Source organism: Microtus oregoni, unplaced genomic scaffold (assembly GCF_018167655.1).
Source record: "Microtus oregoni isolate MIOR12 unplaced genomic scaffold, Mior012 000022F_ref0000154, whole genome shotgun sequence".
Taxonomy (NCBI): domain Eukaryota; kingdom Metazoa; phylum Chordata; class Mammalia; order Rodentia; family Cricetidae; genus Microtus; species Microtus oregoni.
Window position 1 is genome coordinate 12,383,860 of NW_024543081.1, and position 15,204 is coordinate 12,399,063.

At 52.7% G+C, this 15,204-nt stretch overlaps 1 protein-coding gene across 2 annotated transcripts; it reads right to left on the bottom strand.

Moving 5' to 3' along the window:
• Window positions 1–30: 30 nt before the first annotated feature.
• Window positions 31–14,993, bottom strand: Pvalb (parvalbumin). 2 transcript variants are annotated; one of them, XM_041672420.1, is made up of 5 exons: window positions 14,945–14,993; window positions 12,700–12,767; window positions 11,144–11,276; window positions 9,833–9,942; window positions 31–249 (listed from the first exon to the last, which is right to left on the bottom strand). In XM_041672420.1, exons 2-5 carry the CDS (start codon window positions 12,758–12,760, stop codon window positions 221–223), a joined length of 333 nt encoding a protein of 110 aa, XP_041528354.1. In that variant the 5' UTR covers window positions 12,761–12,767; window positions 14,945–14,993; the 3' UTR covers window positions 31–220. The 2 variants fall into 2 exon arrangements, with proteins under 2 accessions (XP_041528354.1, XP_041528353.1); XM_041672419.1 differs by lacking the exon at window positions 14,945–14,993 and having other exon boundaries at window positions 12,700–13,017.
• Window positions 14,994–15,204: the final 211 nt, after the last annotated feature.

The window sequence follows — 15,204 nt, forward strand, 5'->3', positions numbered from 1 at the left end:
ACCAGGCCTGGGTCCTCCCTATAGGTGATGTCCGATTGGTACAGCCTTTATTGTTTCTCCAGCATTTTCCAGAAGAATGGTGTTCATTCAAGGGCCATAGAGGATGGGGGGAGTAAAAAATAACATAAACAAACCGAACAGAAACTCAGGAGGGCCGCAAGAAGGGCTGAGATGGGGCGTTGGGGGTGGAGGGGTGGGAGACCCGGGCAGTCAGCGCCATTTAGCTTTCAGCCACCAGGGAGGAGAACTCTGCAAAAGAAAGACAACCCTGTTACTGCCTGTGACGGTGTCTGCTGGCCATCCGCTGTTGTCAACACTTCACGCCCAGTATCTTCTTTGGCTCCGACTCCCACCTATTGTTTATCATGGTGCCTAATCTGTGGGGGAGGAAATGGAGGCTCTGAGCCCAGAGGTTTCTTTGCTCTTCTCTGTTGTTCGACACAAGAAGTCAGAATAGTTGTGAAATTTGCCATTCCTTGTCTCTGTGAGCCCCCTGGGATTCCGGTCTGCCTATTCCTATCGCCCCTAGAAAAGGCAGTGTTGTGATATGAGAACAGAGTGAGAGGTTTAGGCCCTTCCTGGAAAAGGTCCTAGGGTACGTCTGTCCCTTCTGCATCCATGGAGGGAGGCAAGGCCAGTTTCCTAGGAGGAATAAGCAATGGATGAAGAACCAGTGTGAAGCAGCTTCCAAAGGCCACCAAAGGAGCCTGGGAGTCCCCTGAAGTCCTCTCTGTCTGTCCAGTCTGTGTACAGGACATCTGTGTCTGTCACTCCTCACCTGTCTCCCTGCCCTGAGGTTACACAAGTGTTAACCCCAGGGAAGCTGGCAGAAGGGCAAAGGGACTCTTTCTGTTACTGTCACCAACTGCAAATATAAACAGTGTTTTAAAGTTTAAATTGATGACAACATCAGCGATCCCACGCAGTTGCCCTGGTCCCTGCTCAGTGAGGGGACCAACCCTGGGCTTCTCACTTCTCTGAGGTTTGACCTGCGAAATAGACACCACACCCTCTTGTCCCTAATGTCCCTGGTTGTGGCAGTCTGCATAGGTACTCAAGGCAAGAGACGATGAGCGTCTGTGCAGGTGAAGCTCCTGAAACCTCCAAAGGCTCTTGGGTTGAGTGATGAGAGGCGTGGATGGGAACTCAAGTAAACAAACATTGAACACTCAAAGAATTTCCCCTAGGCCAGGAGTCAATCTCCTGTCTTCTCAGCCAAGAACCCTGTGAGCCTGAAGGATCCGGGGGAAGGGTGGTGCTCTGTGAGCTGTCTTTATCTTCTTATTAGAATTCTTATTAATGTCGGTGCTGTCCACGCTGAGGATCTGTGAGGCTCTGTGAGGCATTCATCGTATGTCTACACGGGAAGAATCCAGGGAGTATTGCCTCACGGAATTCTTAGAACTACCACGGATAGATACATTCTTGCCTGCATTTTACTAACGGGGGAAACTGAGGCCCTAGAGTTTAGCTCTAACATGGTGACAGCAGCAGATGGGATCCCTGCCACAGTCACTCTCAGATTCCTCCTTTACTGGGGAGATTGTGACCTCCTTTAACCTAGGTGGAGCGTGACCCATGTCCTGGCTCAAATACCCTCGCAGCTGCTGCCATGTTAGCCCATTTTTATTGACTTCAGGATCTTAGCGCGCTAGGAAACGATCTTATTTATCATCTTGTTTATTTTTGTCTATCTCCCCCACTCTCTCCCTGGTTCACCCCTTTCCCTGTGACCAGTCTGGCCTAGTAGCCTGCAGGTGAGAATCATTGAAGACCAAATGAACGGATGAGGCGTGAAGGGTGATACTGCTCACGAGTTCTCCTTAGGGTTCAGCAAGCCCTGGGAGGTACACAGGTGATTCCCATTTTACAGAAGTAAAATGGCCGAAGTAGTCACAGTCAGATAGAAAGTAATTTGTCCTCTAGCCGCATAAAATTCCTGCGTGAGCCCTACTGACCAGGCTAGTGGCCCAGATCCTGTAAGGACACAAAATCCCCCAGCATTGCTCACATGGAGCAACCAGAGGGAAGCTGGCTTTTATAATCACGCTAGGGTTTATGGGCTCCTGACTATTCCTCTCACTTCCTGCACACGAGCTGAGACCAGATGTGATCTACACTGGATTGGGTGAAGTCTAGGCAAGATGGGGTACAGTAGACCAGGGGTGTTGATGGGGATCTATGCTTTGGGGAGCCCGGCAGCATGTTTTGAACCTGTGAGGTTTCCAAAAGCCCAATATGTCAGACCCCAGGATCTTCTGTGAATTAGCTAGGATGTCCTCAAGGCCACCGAGCCTGGCTTTTTGCAGGGAGCACAGAATTCTAATTTTATCTCCCCCAGAACCCTGACCAGGGCACTGTAGACAAATAAAGCAGGGTCACTGTGCCTCTTCAGGACTTTTGTGCCTTCCTCGGGGCAGCATTCTTAGGAACTACCAATTAACTAACAGCTTCCTGGCAAAGGTCGCCTCTAAAACGTCTCCTCTCACCCCAAAGAAAGACAAATGACAAACACACAGACTTTGGAAGTCTAGGTCAACAGATTTGGTGGTAGGGTCTCAGAAGCAACACGGGTGTGGGAAGGCAGGGCAGGGACCTGTACTCTGCCATTCTCTGAGTTCCCTGGACCAGATGTCTCACCCCTCCAGCCCCAGCTGAGAAATGTCCTTTCCAGGGACATTTTCAGAACCTTCAGGAAAACGTTCTAACTTGGCATTTGGAGCAAGCAGGGGCCGGGGGGACGGGGAACCAATAGTTCCTGTCCTTGTCAGCTTGACTAGACACTCCTGCCTCAGTTTCCACCTCTCCAAAGTGCAGCCTATGAGACTAGCGGCTTCTTGGAGTTGTCGAGCCTGTCTGATACCACAGCCCCCCTCCGCAGGTCTGCTGCAGAGAAAGCTCTCAGTTCTTGGCAGCTACTGCCATCAAGCCGCTTCTATACCTCCAGCCCCTCCAACCAAACCACAAAAGCCTAATTGCTACCTGGCACAGCGAAGGGGCCGACATCTTCATCTGTCACTGTCATTCCATTGCTAGTGTTGGTCTCCATCATCTGTCTCCACCAAGGCGTCTGCCCGTGACCTTGTAGCCACCCCGTATCAGGGCCTGTGCCTTGCTCCACTGTTACTGGCTAGGCGGCCGTGAGCCACTATGCTGCCTCTCTGAACCTCAGTGTTCTGCTTTGCAAAGTGGAGTAGCACCAGCTCACAACTTTCCTGAAGAGCAACCGAGGAAGAGCATGAGGATGCGCTTGGAGCACATAGGAGGAGGTTGCTGACAGCTAGCGCCACCTCCCTTGGATCTCTGCAGCACACCCCGCAGAGGAGCTGTGGAGTAGTAACTGCGGGAGTAACCTCCTACAAGCAATCCCCCAACCAAGGTCAAGCGCCATGGAAGCAGAGCATCCACGACATCCAAACAGCCAACAGCTAACCCAGTGCGAACTCCTGACATGATCCAAGTTGGAACCCCACCTCGACCTCCTCCTCTGTAAAAATGGGGACACTTCTAAGGTCACAAGAAAGACTGCATGAGATGCAGGTGAGAGGCTCCTGGCACATAGAATGGGCACAACTAAATCAGTCACTGATGAGGTACAGTGTTCCCTTAGGAAAATCTCTTGTAAGATAGGCAGAACAGCACTCCTCTGTGGTCTGAAGTCCATCCCCAACCCCTCTGAGGACAATTTCTGATGTCTTCCTTGTCCAATCAGAAAGAGAGGGAGACACAAGGGAATGTGGCCAGAGGGAGGCAGCAGGCAGAGGGCCGGCCCGGCCCGGGCCCGTTCTGCTCTTTCCCTTAGGAAACTGAAATTAGCCTAACTAGGGCCGCCCTCGTCCTGGGTGCTGTGGGGATCGGACAAATTTAGAAGCTCTTGACAGGTGAGCCCAGCAGAGGCTGACAGCCCCGAGTGAAATTGAGACTCATGGAGTCAGCGTCTGGAAGACCTGCCTTCCCTCTCTTCTGATGACCATAGCAAGGGCCGGCTCCTGGTTCATCACCTCACCCTGCCTCGAAATAGCTCCAGGGCTCAGTTTCTTATAGATAGGTGCCGCAAACAGGATCACTTTCTCCTGCTGCAGAACGAGGAGGCAGGGTCACTCGGGGTCAAGTCAGGCAGCCATAAGGAGATGGCATCAACAGTCCTGAGGACTCGCTCTTTGCCAAACACTGCCAACTACCTTATCCTGTTTCGTCCTCACTGGCTCTGATCCTCATGTTATTTATGGGGAAACTGAGGCTGGGTTCCAGTGGTGAGGATGCTGACTGAAACGTGGCTGGGTCCCAGCTGTGAGGATGCTAGCTGAAGCCTGGCTGGGGCCTGGCTGTGTCCCTGCTCAAAGACTGTTTGGAAGAGCCCCGCTCTGACTCCAGCTGCAGCCTCAGCAGCGGAAGGAGAGGGATAAGCGGAGAGAGGACATCTTGTTCCACCCTGACCGCTGCTCCATTTTTTAAGAGGCCGGTTACATAAGTAGCGCTGCATCCTCTCCTTGCTCCATCTTATCTAGCGCAGCATAAGGCCAGAGCTAGCGGAAGTCCACCTGGGAATAGAGGAGCAGATTGCTAAGCATGGAAACATTTATAACTCCGAAGGCCCAGCTCAGATTCGGAGAGGAAGCTGTGGAGAAGAGACCCAGGTCACATCCCACCAAGGGCATGCACGCCCTGTGACTCTGGCCCTCAACGTTCACTGTGCCTCCACTTCCACACCTCTCAGTGAGGATGTGACCCTGTCTCCTAGACATCCTGGATCTGCTGGGGGGTTGCAGTGGGATTATAAGCAGACGCTATTCACCTAAGGTCTGTGGGCTGACCCTCATAGGCACCCCCTATGAAGTCCTACAGGGACCGACAGATGAGAAAACCACAGTGAGGTAGGGGTCTCCTGTTCTCCCTGCCCTCCGGTCTCATACCCAATCCCATTTCTGTGTGGATTAGCATTTGATTCCTTCTAAAGGGAGGAGCAGAGTGGCGTAAAACCAAAGCAAGAAGGCTAAGGGCTGTGTATTTTACCCAGACTTCATGGATGAGGGAACGGTTGTCCAGAAGGTGGGACAGCCAGGACGTTCTCAGAGTTGGTGTCTATGCACAGGAAGGTTCTCATTCTTGCTGCCCATGACACCTGGCTATCATCACCTCCCTCCACTCCCAAGTAGGCTGCTAAGGATTTTGCCAGAAGGAAGTAAAAAGGCTCCTTTTCTACAATGATAACAGCTACATTTTCAACCGAAAGAAAAAAATATAGAACACAGGTGCTTGAGGTGCAACTGGCACAAAGCGCAGGTAAGCAGAGCCATCACTGGGTCCGGGTCACAGGGGGAGGATGCCCAACTGAGTGCACACACATACATCTAAGGATGCCCAACTGAGCACACACACATACAAGCTTAGATCATTCTAAGTCTTGGTGGGCAAGAGAAGTATGCTTGTCCTCACAGCCGAGCAAGCTTCTCTGCATCCAAGGCTAGGGTTCCTTGTCTGTGTAGAGAACAAAGCGATGCTGTTCTGTGAAGCTAAGTGAGGGCTGAGTGAGTTGGATCGGGAGGCCTGGCTGGAGGGCCCTGGCACACAGGAGGTAGGGTGGCTGCTGACCTCAGTCTGTCTTCCCTGTGTTCCTTGTGCATTAAGTGTGGAAAGCCAGGCTAGGGGCACTCGCTGTAGTGAGGAAGGCAGCACACGGTCCTGCCCAGCCCTCGTGAGGGACCTGCACTATGTCATCTCTTATGCTTCAGGCCTTGTGAAAGAGGGGAGTCACCGCCCTTTCCTCCTGGAATTACTGAAAATCCCTAGTTCTTTGTGATTCCCTGGACCACCAACATCACTACACAGCTTGTTAGATCTGGGGTACTTGGGTCTCACTCAGGCTGCAAACATCTCTGGGAGAGGGCTGAAGGGACCAGCCTCAGATCCATGCCTGGGAAGTGGAGGAGCCCCTGCGGCAGGTGAGGCTGTGTCTGGCCTTCATAGTGGGGCCCTTCCCCCCTCTTTACTGCCTCTCTCTCCGTTTCTGCTTCCCTTCTTCCCTGCAGGGTCCCAGCCTTTTACAGTGGCTGTTTGCCATTGATCACATCTATAAATGTCTTTAAACTTCCTGGAAGTTGTTGCCCCAGATACTAGAGTCTGAAGGAGCGATGCTATAACTGTGTCTTCCTTCTCCTTTTCTGCAACCGGGCACTTAAAGAACCACATAAGCATCCTCCTGCTCAGAGAGGCAAGAAGAGCTTGGGACAGAGGTCATTACTGGCTCTGCATTCCTGGTGTACATGTGGCTCCAAGCCCCAAGCCTGTACGCATGCAGAGTCTCTCTACGTGCTCGAGTTAGGCTTGCTCCCTCCTGCAGTCTTGCAGGACACAGTCATCTGTTCCCTCATTCCCTCACTGACTGATTTGTTTGTTCATTCCTCCACGCATTTATCCTCTCATTCATCCCTTTCTTCCTTCTCTTATTCATTCACTAGACAAATTTTTCTTGTTCTCCCACTGTGCACCAGGACCTATCCTGGTGAGAACAGAAGAAGCCAAAGTCCCTGCATCAGGGACACCCAAGAGTGTTGGAGAGAAGCAAGCCACAAAGTCAGCATCTAATACCACCTTATGCTGGGTGTTTGCTAAACTTCAACAGCATTCCAGGCATGGAGCAAGCAGCACAACCCATATGCTGCAAACAAACAGAGCTCAACACGCATCTCAACCATCTCTCTCTTCTTGGGCACAAAGGGTTAAACAAACCCTTGCCTTCGAGCCTCACTAGCCCTGGCTCTGAAGTTGGCATACAATAGAACCCCCGCTCACAGATAGATAAGAAGATGGCAGAGGACAGTGTTGGAGGCAGTGCCTGGCACATAGGAAGGGCTGTGCCAAGTTAAAAGCGACTGCTATGGAGGTTCACGGGTACAGCTGAACCTAAGTCCTGATTCATTGTCTTGTGCAGCAGAAGGACCCCCAGGGGCAGGATGGTGTTCTAGCCTCGGTCCTTAGGCCAGGGGGACACTGTGACTTTCCTGGGTCCTACAGAAATTGAAGCAACCTCAGGCTGATAGGTGGGGCTCAAGACTCTCTGGCCACAGGACATTCTGGACCTCAGAGAAAGTTTTACCTCCCATGCCCTTCTTGTTCGGCACTGGTAATTCTACTTCTCGAGTTGGCTTATACAAGAGGAAGGGGCACCTGCATCTTCCCTGGGGAAGCACAGGGTAGGGCACCCAATGCCACCTTAGTCCCATCTTCTGTCCCTGCTGTCAAGTTCCTCCAGAACCCTGGAGTGCTACTCAGGCTGCACAGCCTGGTCCAGACCGTCCCCATACTGTTAGATAGACTGGCATTTAAGCCTGAATCCTGAGCATAGTGTGACTTTGGCCTCCCTAAGCTGTCTTTTCTGCATGGATTTCCTTTGTCACCCCGGGAAAACCACAGTGCCCAGCTCCAGCCCGAGACGCACTACACACCTAGAGAGCAGCTCTTGTTCACTCCTGGCGAACTTGCCTCTGGGCTAATTTCTAAACCTGCCCTAACCATTCCAGCCTCGGTGCCGTTGCTGATGCCAGCACCATGCCTGGACCTGCTCCTGCTTGCTGAGTCCCGACCTGTAGCCTTCCAGCTTCTTGGCCTCCAAGCCTCAGCTCCCAGCACCTCCACTCTGCCTGGCACAGACCAGTGTCCCTAACCCAGAATCTGGAAATCTGAAACCCTTCCAGGGTCATGGCCACACTATCTGAATACTCCAAAATCCAAACTTGCCTGGAAATCAGCACACCTCGGGTCCCAAGCTTTTCAATGAAGACAACCTCAGCTTGCATGACCATTTGACAAAGCCATACTCAGACAGAATATAGCTAACATGGACAGTTCATGGCTGCCATTCATTGGGTACTTATTAAATGTCTTCAATACCCATGTTTTCGTGAGTGTTCTATCCATGAAGCTGTGGCTTGGGATTACAGGGTTGCTGCTCAAGGGCTCCTCACCAGGACACGGTGTTATACCATTGTCCTAATTATCTTTATTTTACCCAATGCTAGGCATCACATTGCTCCTTGGGAGCTGCCTCTGGGTCTTCTGGAAGAGTTTAATTGGCCCTTTAAGACCAAGTATGGCAGACAGCAGGGGTGGGAGGAGGGAACCAGGTCAAGGGCTGCCCTGGTTTTCTTCCTCATTTAGGTTGGCTGGGAGCAATCATCTTGAAGACCCTGCCTCTGGCTCAAAATGCATTTCAAAAATGGAGGGCAAGTTGGGTTGCAGAAGAAGCTAGGGCTTGGGGTGGAGCTGATGGGAAGGGGTGGGAAAGCCGCTCTTGCCAGAATCGCTAAAGAGAGGACAAGCCACTAGGCATCTCTTCCCCACTCTCTGCTCAGCCCCAAAGAACAGCAGGGTCCAATGGCCAGGGCGCCCCCTGCACTCTAACTCAGTAGAGTTTCTTTGTTTTTGCTTTCACTAAACATTCCTTAATATTTCCCATGTATTTACAGAATTTTATACTTCTCTCAGAGCAGTTTGTGTCCACACCACTTACAGGTCCCAGGATAAGCTTGTGCACCTCATGTGCCAGGCAAGAGAACCCAGGTATTGGAAGGGGATGCGCCCAAGGTCACAGGAGGTGAGGAGCAGCAGGGAAGTGGAGTGTAGGAGTCTGGGCTTTCCCCTCGGGCAGCAGATATTTACCAAGTACGTCCTTCACTTCTCGAACAGACGCTGGGGACTTAAAGTGCAGATTCAATCTGGCCCCTGTTTTCCTTTTCTTTAACTAACAGGCCCACAAAAGGCTCCTGGTCTGTGCTCCATGCCTGGTCCTGTTCTAAGCACTTTACACATGAGCACATCACATCCTCAGGGGTTCCCCATGAGAGAACCATCACTCCACTGGAGATGAACACCCCAAGTCCTGCCACAGTCGTGTGATCCTCCTAGAAATGTTGGGATCTGAATCCCAGAGGCACCTAAATACAGTTTTCTTTTATGTCATCGAAAAGGCTACCATACAGGCTAATGCTGGCAGACTATGTTGCTCAGACAGTCAGACTTGATCCGAGATCCCTGTCACACCCTGCATCCAAGCTTTCTGAACCAGGCTGAGACTGTGATCATCCCTTTTGCCATCTGCAGAGTTTCGTAAGAGAACTGACAGTTCTGGGATGTGCACCATAGATGCCAGGCAGGTTGACAGAATAAGAATGTGGGGTAGTGGGCCACCAGGCCTGTGCCTGGGCTCTAAGCGAAGCTACTGAAGCTTCTGGAGCATCCTAACTCCCAGATGAGTCTGGGTGGCTGTTCTTTCCTGGCTCCCCTACAAGGATGGGATGGTGTGTTTGAATGAAGCCAAAAACCTATCTGAGGTTACAGGACACCAGGATGAGATGCTGAGGAGGGCAGTAGATAAGGAATTTCCATCCTTGGAATCGGATACTACAAGAGCCTGAGGGTCCTTAGGGGATCAGTGGGCCTGTCTCCTCTGGTTACAGACATGAGCCTGGGGTTCAGAGGGACACTGACCAAGGTCACACAGCCAGTGTAGGCAGATCCTGAATCAGAACCTAGGCAAAAAAAAAAGCAGGGAATATCTCCAATTCTCCCTCCTACATTCCCTCACACAGCAGGAAAGGGGGAAAAGCCATTTCTCATGGGCTGCTCAAATTTCAATGTATACATATACTTATATAGGGAGAGGGGGTGGGAGAAAGCTAGCAAGCCGGGTTTCTCTGCTTGGTAGTGTAGTGGAGCTCTCTGGCCTATGGATTTTCTTTTTTTCTCATCTCTCCTTCCCTTCAACAGACCAAAACTTTAGCAGTCACACAGCCCAGCATCCAGGGTTCCCAGAGTCATGGTCACAGGTACCCACCTTCAACTCCAATCTTGCCGTCCCCATCCTTGTCCCCAGCGGCCAGCAGTGTCTTTGTTTCTTTAGCAGACAGGTCTCTGGCATCTGAGGAGAAGCCCTTCAGAATGAACCTGGAGGAGAAAAGGGGGGAAACAGGAGGGACTCAGGCCAAGGTCACCTTGCAGAACCTTGCAGGATGGTGGGCTGGCATCTGCGCAGGACAGGGGAAGCTGGGATAGGCAGAGGGTGGTGCTGGACACATGCAGCGAGGCTGGCCACGTGACCTGGTCTGACCCTTGGTGGGTCAGTGCAGGGTGGATGACTGGTCTCTGTACAGGGTTGTCACCAGTTTAGGGGACGCTTGCCTTTGCTTATTCAATAAATGTATAAAAGCTAGAGTCACCATAGTGATTGTAATAAGCCTCTTGCATAAATGAGGAAGAGAACAAGTCCTCACAGACAGACCTCATGTGTGATGGACTGATGAACACCCCGAGAGAGGAGGCAGAGGGGAGCATATTCCTCCTACCCAGGTGAGGGAGGAGTTAGGAGGCTCTCTAGAGATGGTGGTACCTGGAGGGTAGGGGGAGCACTTAGCATGCACCTGTGCGTGAATATGCATGTACTTGTCAGGTGGGAGAAGGTTCTAGAAGAAGGTGCCCTTGGGGTAAAGTTTGAAGGAGAGATAGGACGGGTCGAAGAAGTTCCTACTTAAAATGCATCTCTCAACACCTTCCTCCTCCTGTTTCTAACAAAATTCAAGGCAGTCTTGGCAGGAAAGTAACAGAAGGCACAGCTGGGTCATCAGATACGGACCAGGTGGCTGAGGCGGGCTGGAGCAGAGGGCTCTATGCTAATGTGGCTTTGCCTTCTCCTCTGCGCTTAGCTCCAAGGACCTTGGAGTTCCAGAGCTGGCTCTGCCTTCCTGGGTTGCCCAGAAGTTGCTTAGCTGCAGTTCTGGTCCAGAGGTATGGGGTCTGCAGACCAGATCAGGGAAGGTGCCTTTCAGACATGTGGAAATCAATGACACTCTAAGGAGAATGCTTCCTGCCTTGCCTGTGGCGGGAGGCAGCCAGAATAAGTGCCTCTTCATTGGTATTAAATTATTAAGTAACTCCATTCCATTAGCGATATTAAGTGGCTATAATTTAACCTAGTTAGCTGCTTTCTGAGCTGATGGTTTGACCCTTCTGGAAGCAGGAGGTATCTTTCCCTGGTGCCTGGGACATTGCCCTAGAGGGACAAAGAAAAGCCTGTTCCTATGAGACACACAGAGAAAAATGGTGACTTGGGGAGTTAACACCAAGTCCCTCCCCCCAGGCCTCAGTTTACCCCAGCTCATCCTCCTCGATAAAGCCACTTTTGTCTTTGTCCAGAATGTGGAACACCTTCTTCACATCATCCGGGCTCTTTTTCTTCAGACCCACCATCTGGAAGAACCTTTTGTGGTCGAAGGAGTCTGCAGCTGTTGGGGGGAGGAGGAGGTTAAAGAAGGTTGGGGGAGGGTATGGGGAAAATCAGGGAAGGGGGTGTTCTAGCATTTGTTAAAGGACACCTGCATAGTTGTGGGGACCAGGGGGGGCAGAGGGAGCCCAGCTAGGAAAGGATGCTACGCCCAAGGTCATACCTTCTTGGCTCCCCCACACATATACTGAGGAGCCACACGGAGACTGTCGGCCTCCAGAGAGTCGTATTTCTATGAAGCCCGTTTTGTGTGGTGGCTAGGTGAGCTGCACCTGGGCATGCAATGGATGCTAGGGTGGGCAGAAGAACAGCTTTCTCTCTTGGCCATATACTGGTGTCAGGAAAATCAACACATTTCTGTCAAGGTCACATTGTGGGAGGGAGAGGGGAGGGGAGGACCCAGAAGTCCTGCCCAGACTCAGAGACACATCTCAGTGACTGGGGCTGGGATGAAAGTTAAGTTTCATTCTCAAGGTGACAAAGTGGCTCAAGGCACAGTGAATGAGGTATCACAGTGCTCTGGGAGGGGAAGGGGGCTTCCTGGCGCTTCCTGTGTGTGCCTGGAGGAAAAGGACTATTAAAAAAAAAAAGCAGATGGATGTCCTCCCTCAGCCCAGGGACTCTTAAGAACCTTGGTCTCCCCTCAACCCAGAGCAGGAGGGAAGGAAAATGGCTTTGTCCATCTCTGACACATGAAGGTGGGGGCACTGAGATCTAAGGCCACCCCAGTTCTCATCCTTCTTGTGCTGGACTGGGTGACCTTCTACATCTTTCATTCTGTCCCAGCCTCAGTTTACCTACATGGGCAAGAGGAACAGCGTCTAAGCTAGAGTCTTTTCAGAGTAAAGAGGTCACACAGCTGAGTGGACCCCTCTCCTGGACTACCTGAAAGGATCGGAAGCTGGAGGCACTAAGGGGCGCTGTGCCCAGCTGGGCAGGGCTGGGTGCCTGCTACAGAAAGGTCACCGTGCCCTCGGGTCTGTCCTGGAAGGGGATCTCCACCAGTGGGCTATCTTCCAGGAAAAAAATCTTGTTGGGAATAGGGGTGGAGGAAAGGGGTCTCTTGGAGAAAAAAGTCTTGGTTTGCAGCCCCTCTACACTTCTCAGAGGAGAAGTCTGGGTCCTGCCCCAGAATCCCAGAGCTTCCTTCCCACCCTGGTCTTCATGCTTAGTCCTGGACCCCGGAGTCCTCCCAGAGAGGCCATCCTCCTGAGCCCACAACTTGTGTGGCTCAGGCAGGGCGCTCAGGCAGGGCGCACAGCCAGTGCAACTCTTGGAGGGTAGAGGACCAGGGAACCAACCCCGAGGATGGGGACCGATGTGTGGGCGGGAGAAACTGGGGAGGCTTTGCAGAGGGATGCGGGTGCCCCAGGCGCGGGAAGAGGGCAAGGGGACGGGGACAGGTAGGGGTGTGCACTGCTCACCAGCAAACGCTCCTATCGCCTTCTTGATGTCCTCAGCGCTGAGCAAGTCTGTCATCGACATCCTGCAACTGTTTGAGCGGGCAGAGCAAGTGCGAAAAGATTAAAAAGTGTTCTTCTCATCCTTTCTGCTCATATGACCAGCGCTGCAGTGTCGCACGCCAGTCGCACGCCCGCCTGGCCTGGCTCCGCGCCAGGGGGCGCCCGGCTCTGCGCGCAGCTCGGAAGCTCAGTCCCGCCGTGCTGCTAAACCGAGCGGGTTGCACGCCCGAGGGGTCCTCGGCATCCCAGGGGCTTGGATCAGGACCCTTCCACCAGGGGCCACTTCTTGATCTCAGGGGCCACCAGCAAGGACTGGACAATTATTCTGCCATCTAGGGCATACGGGAGGAGAGAGGTTCCAATCTGGGCATCTCAGATAATGTCCATCCGCGGGGGGAAATGATGCTATCCAGCCTTCACTCCAGGGGCCCTCCTGGCCTGGTACTCATTCTCTCCCCATGCCTCCTGTAGTCTCCTCTCCTCTGTCCTGGATGCAAATTTATGCCGGGAAAAATCTAAATGCTGAGGTCTTGAAACCTGAGCCTCGGGACCCGGGAAGGAGGTAGCCTGGACCGGACAGACCTCTGTGCAGAGGCTCCGGCTGCACTCAGTCCCTCACCTGACCAGGGCAGCACGTTCTGAAACTTGATTTGGTTTCGGAGGGGAAGGTGCCAGCTTAACTGTCAGAAGACCCCTTTCTCAGACTTCCTGGTCTCCAGAGCCACCACACCTGTGCCGTCCTCCCTCTAATTCCTGAAAACCTTCCTAAGGAGTCTAAGCTGGGGGAAGCTCCATGGAGTAACTATCCACCTTTCTAGTTGGCCAAACATTTGGTGTAAGGAGTGGCACCATCACACCACAATTTCTAGACTACCCGGGTTTTGCGATCAGAACATCCTATCTGGGAACCAGGACACTCCATCTCATGAGACCACACCTCAACACCATCTCCCCTCAGGTCTCCAAAAGATTCAGGCTGTGACTAGAAGCCTTTGAAGTATATGAGAACTGGCCTGGGAGTCCGGAGGTCTGGGTTCTAGTTGTGAGCTACACTGAATGCCTTCACGACTTTGAGTTATGACTTTTATCTTTGGGCTTTGGTCTACACGGGTCGTGTTGGGGGTGGATGGACCCCTGGGTGGGTCCTGAGGCAGTGGACCTTGTCTGGGATGGTGATGATATTGGGGATCAAGGGACAGCTGCCCAGCTGCCCAGTAGCTCAAGTTGCCTGCCACTCGCTGTCAACACTGTCTCCCGTGGCTGAGCCCTGGAAGGCTGCCCTTCCTGGAAACCTTAGGAGTAGCTGGCTCCAGCTGCCCCCTCCTGGTGAGTCAGCATCCTGGGGCCAGAGCTGGCCAGCTGACTTTCAGGGGACTTAGGCTTCAGCCCCTGACTTCATAGCTCTGGGCACGAGGCCTGCCCTAGACCCCTCAGCTGTCCCGGACCCTTGAGCTGCCTTAGCTCCGATGGCTCCTGAGTCAGTTGGCTCCGTGGCCTCAGCCTCTGCATCTTGTTCCGATGTGCCAGGCTCTTGTGTTGTCATTTCAGCATCCAGGCTCGCTTACCCTGTGGCCTAGTTACCACATCTGTTTCCCCAGCTGGAGGAATCCGTGGGCTATACTGAGCCCGGAGTTTCTAAGTGTCTAAAGACCCCTATCAAGGCAGTGGCAGAGCAGAGTTAGCTCTGTTCCATTGACTGGGTGTGCTATCAACTTCTTAGATATCCTTCCTCAAGCCCTAGTCTCAGCCCTACCAAATCAGCGCATCTGAGCCCCAGGCTGAATGCTATGGTAAACTCTCACACCATTTCCACCTTCTCTTTCCTCTGCTGTTGCAGAGTCCTCAGTATCTGGACCGCCCTCTCTGGGCCGGAGACCTCGTCAGTGAAGCGTGGGTGTTGTCAGCTCAGCCAATCAACTTCCCATCCATGGGTTTACCTCCCACCCCTCGGCCCTTTGACCCTTTCAATGGAGCCCCTAGAGTACACAGAGGTATGGCTCTACCTCTCAGGGCAGGAGATGGAGAGCTGAGGTCTAGCCTTGGGAGAAGGATTTGCCCAGGCTACCTAAGAGGTAGGTAGAGAATCCAGGAGTCCCAAACTCGGCAAACCTCCCCTTTGAATCTAGAGAAATGGTAGCACGGCCATCCCTTCTAGTTAGCCCGATTCACCTTTCTCCATCCTCTGTTCTCAGGGGCTATCACTTACCTGGGATGGGCAGAGGCTGGAGCCTGAACAGAAAAACTGGGCTGGTGGGGGATCCTGTTGGGAAATGAGACTAGGGGTAGGACAGCCACTTAAATAGTCTTCAGTCCTGTCTATTTTGGGAGGTGGCGCTCCCCCGGCCCCTGGCCCCCTCCTCTTCCGGTGTCAGGTCCTCCCCAGGCACGGTGCTGGGTGTCTGTATCACATTCACCCCCATCCAGCCCTATTGAGCCAGGCCTATTAATAATCCTTGGCCCCTACCT

Coding starts and splice junctions, on each gene's coding strand:
- Pvalb (XM_041672420.1), bottom strand. CDS start 12,760: ATGTCGATGACAGACTTGCTCAGCGCTGAGGACATCAAGAAGGCGATA. Junction 11,277..12,699: donor GGCGATAGGAGCGTTTGCTG/GTGAGCAGTGCA, acceptor TCCCCCCAACAG/CTGCAGACTCCTTCGACCAC. Junction 250..9,832: donor CGGCAAGATTGGAGTTGAAG/GTGGGTACCTGT, acceptor TTTCTTTTGCAG/AGTTCTCCTCCCTGGTGGCT.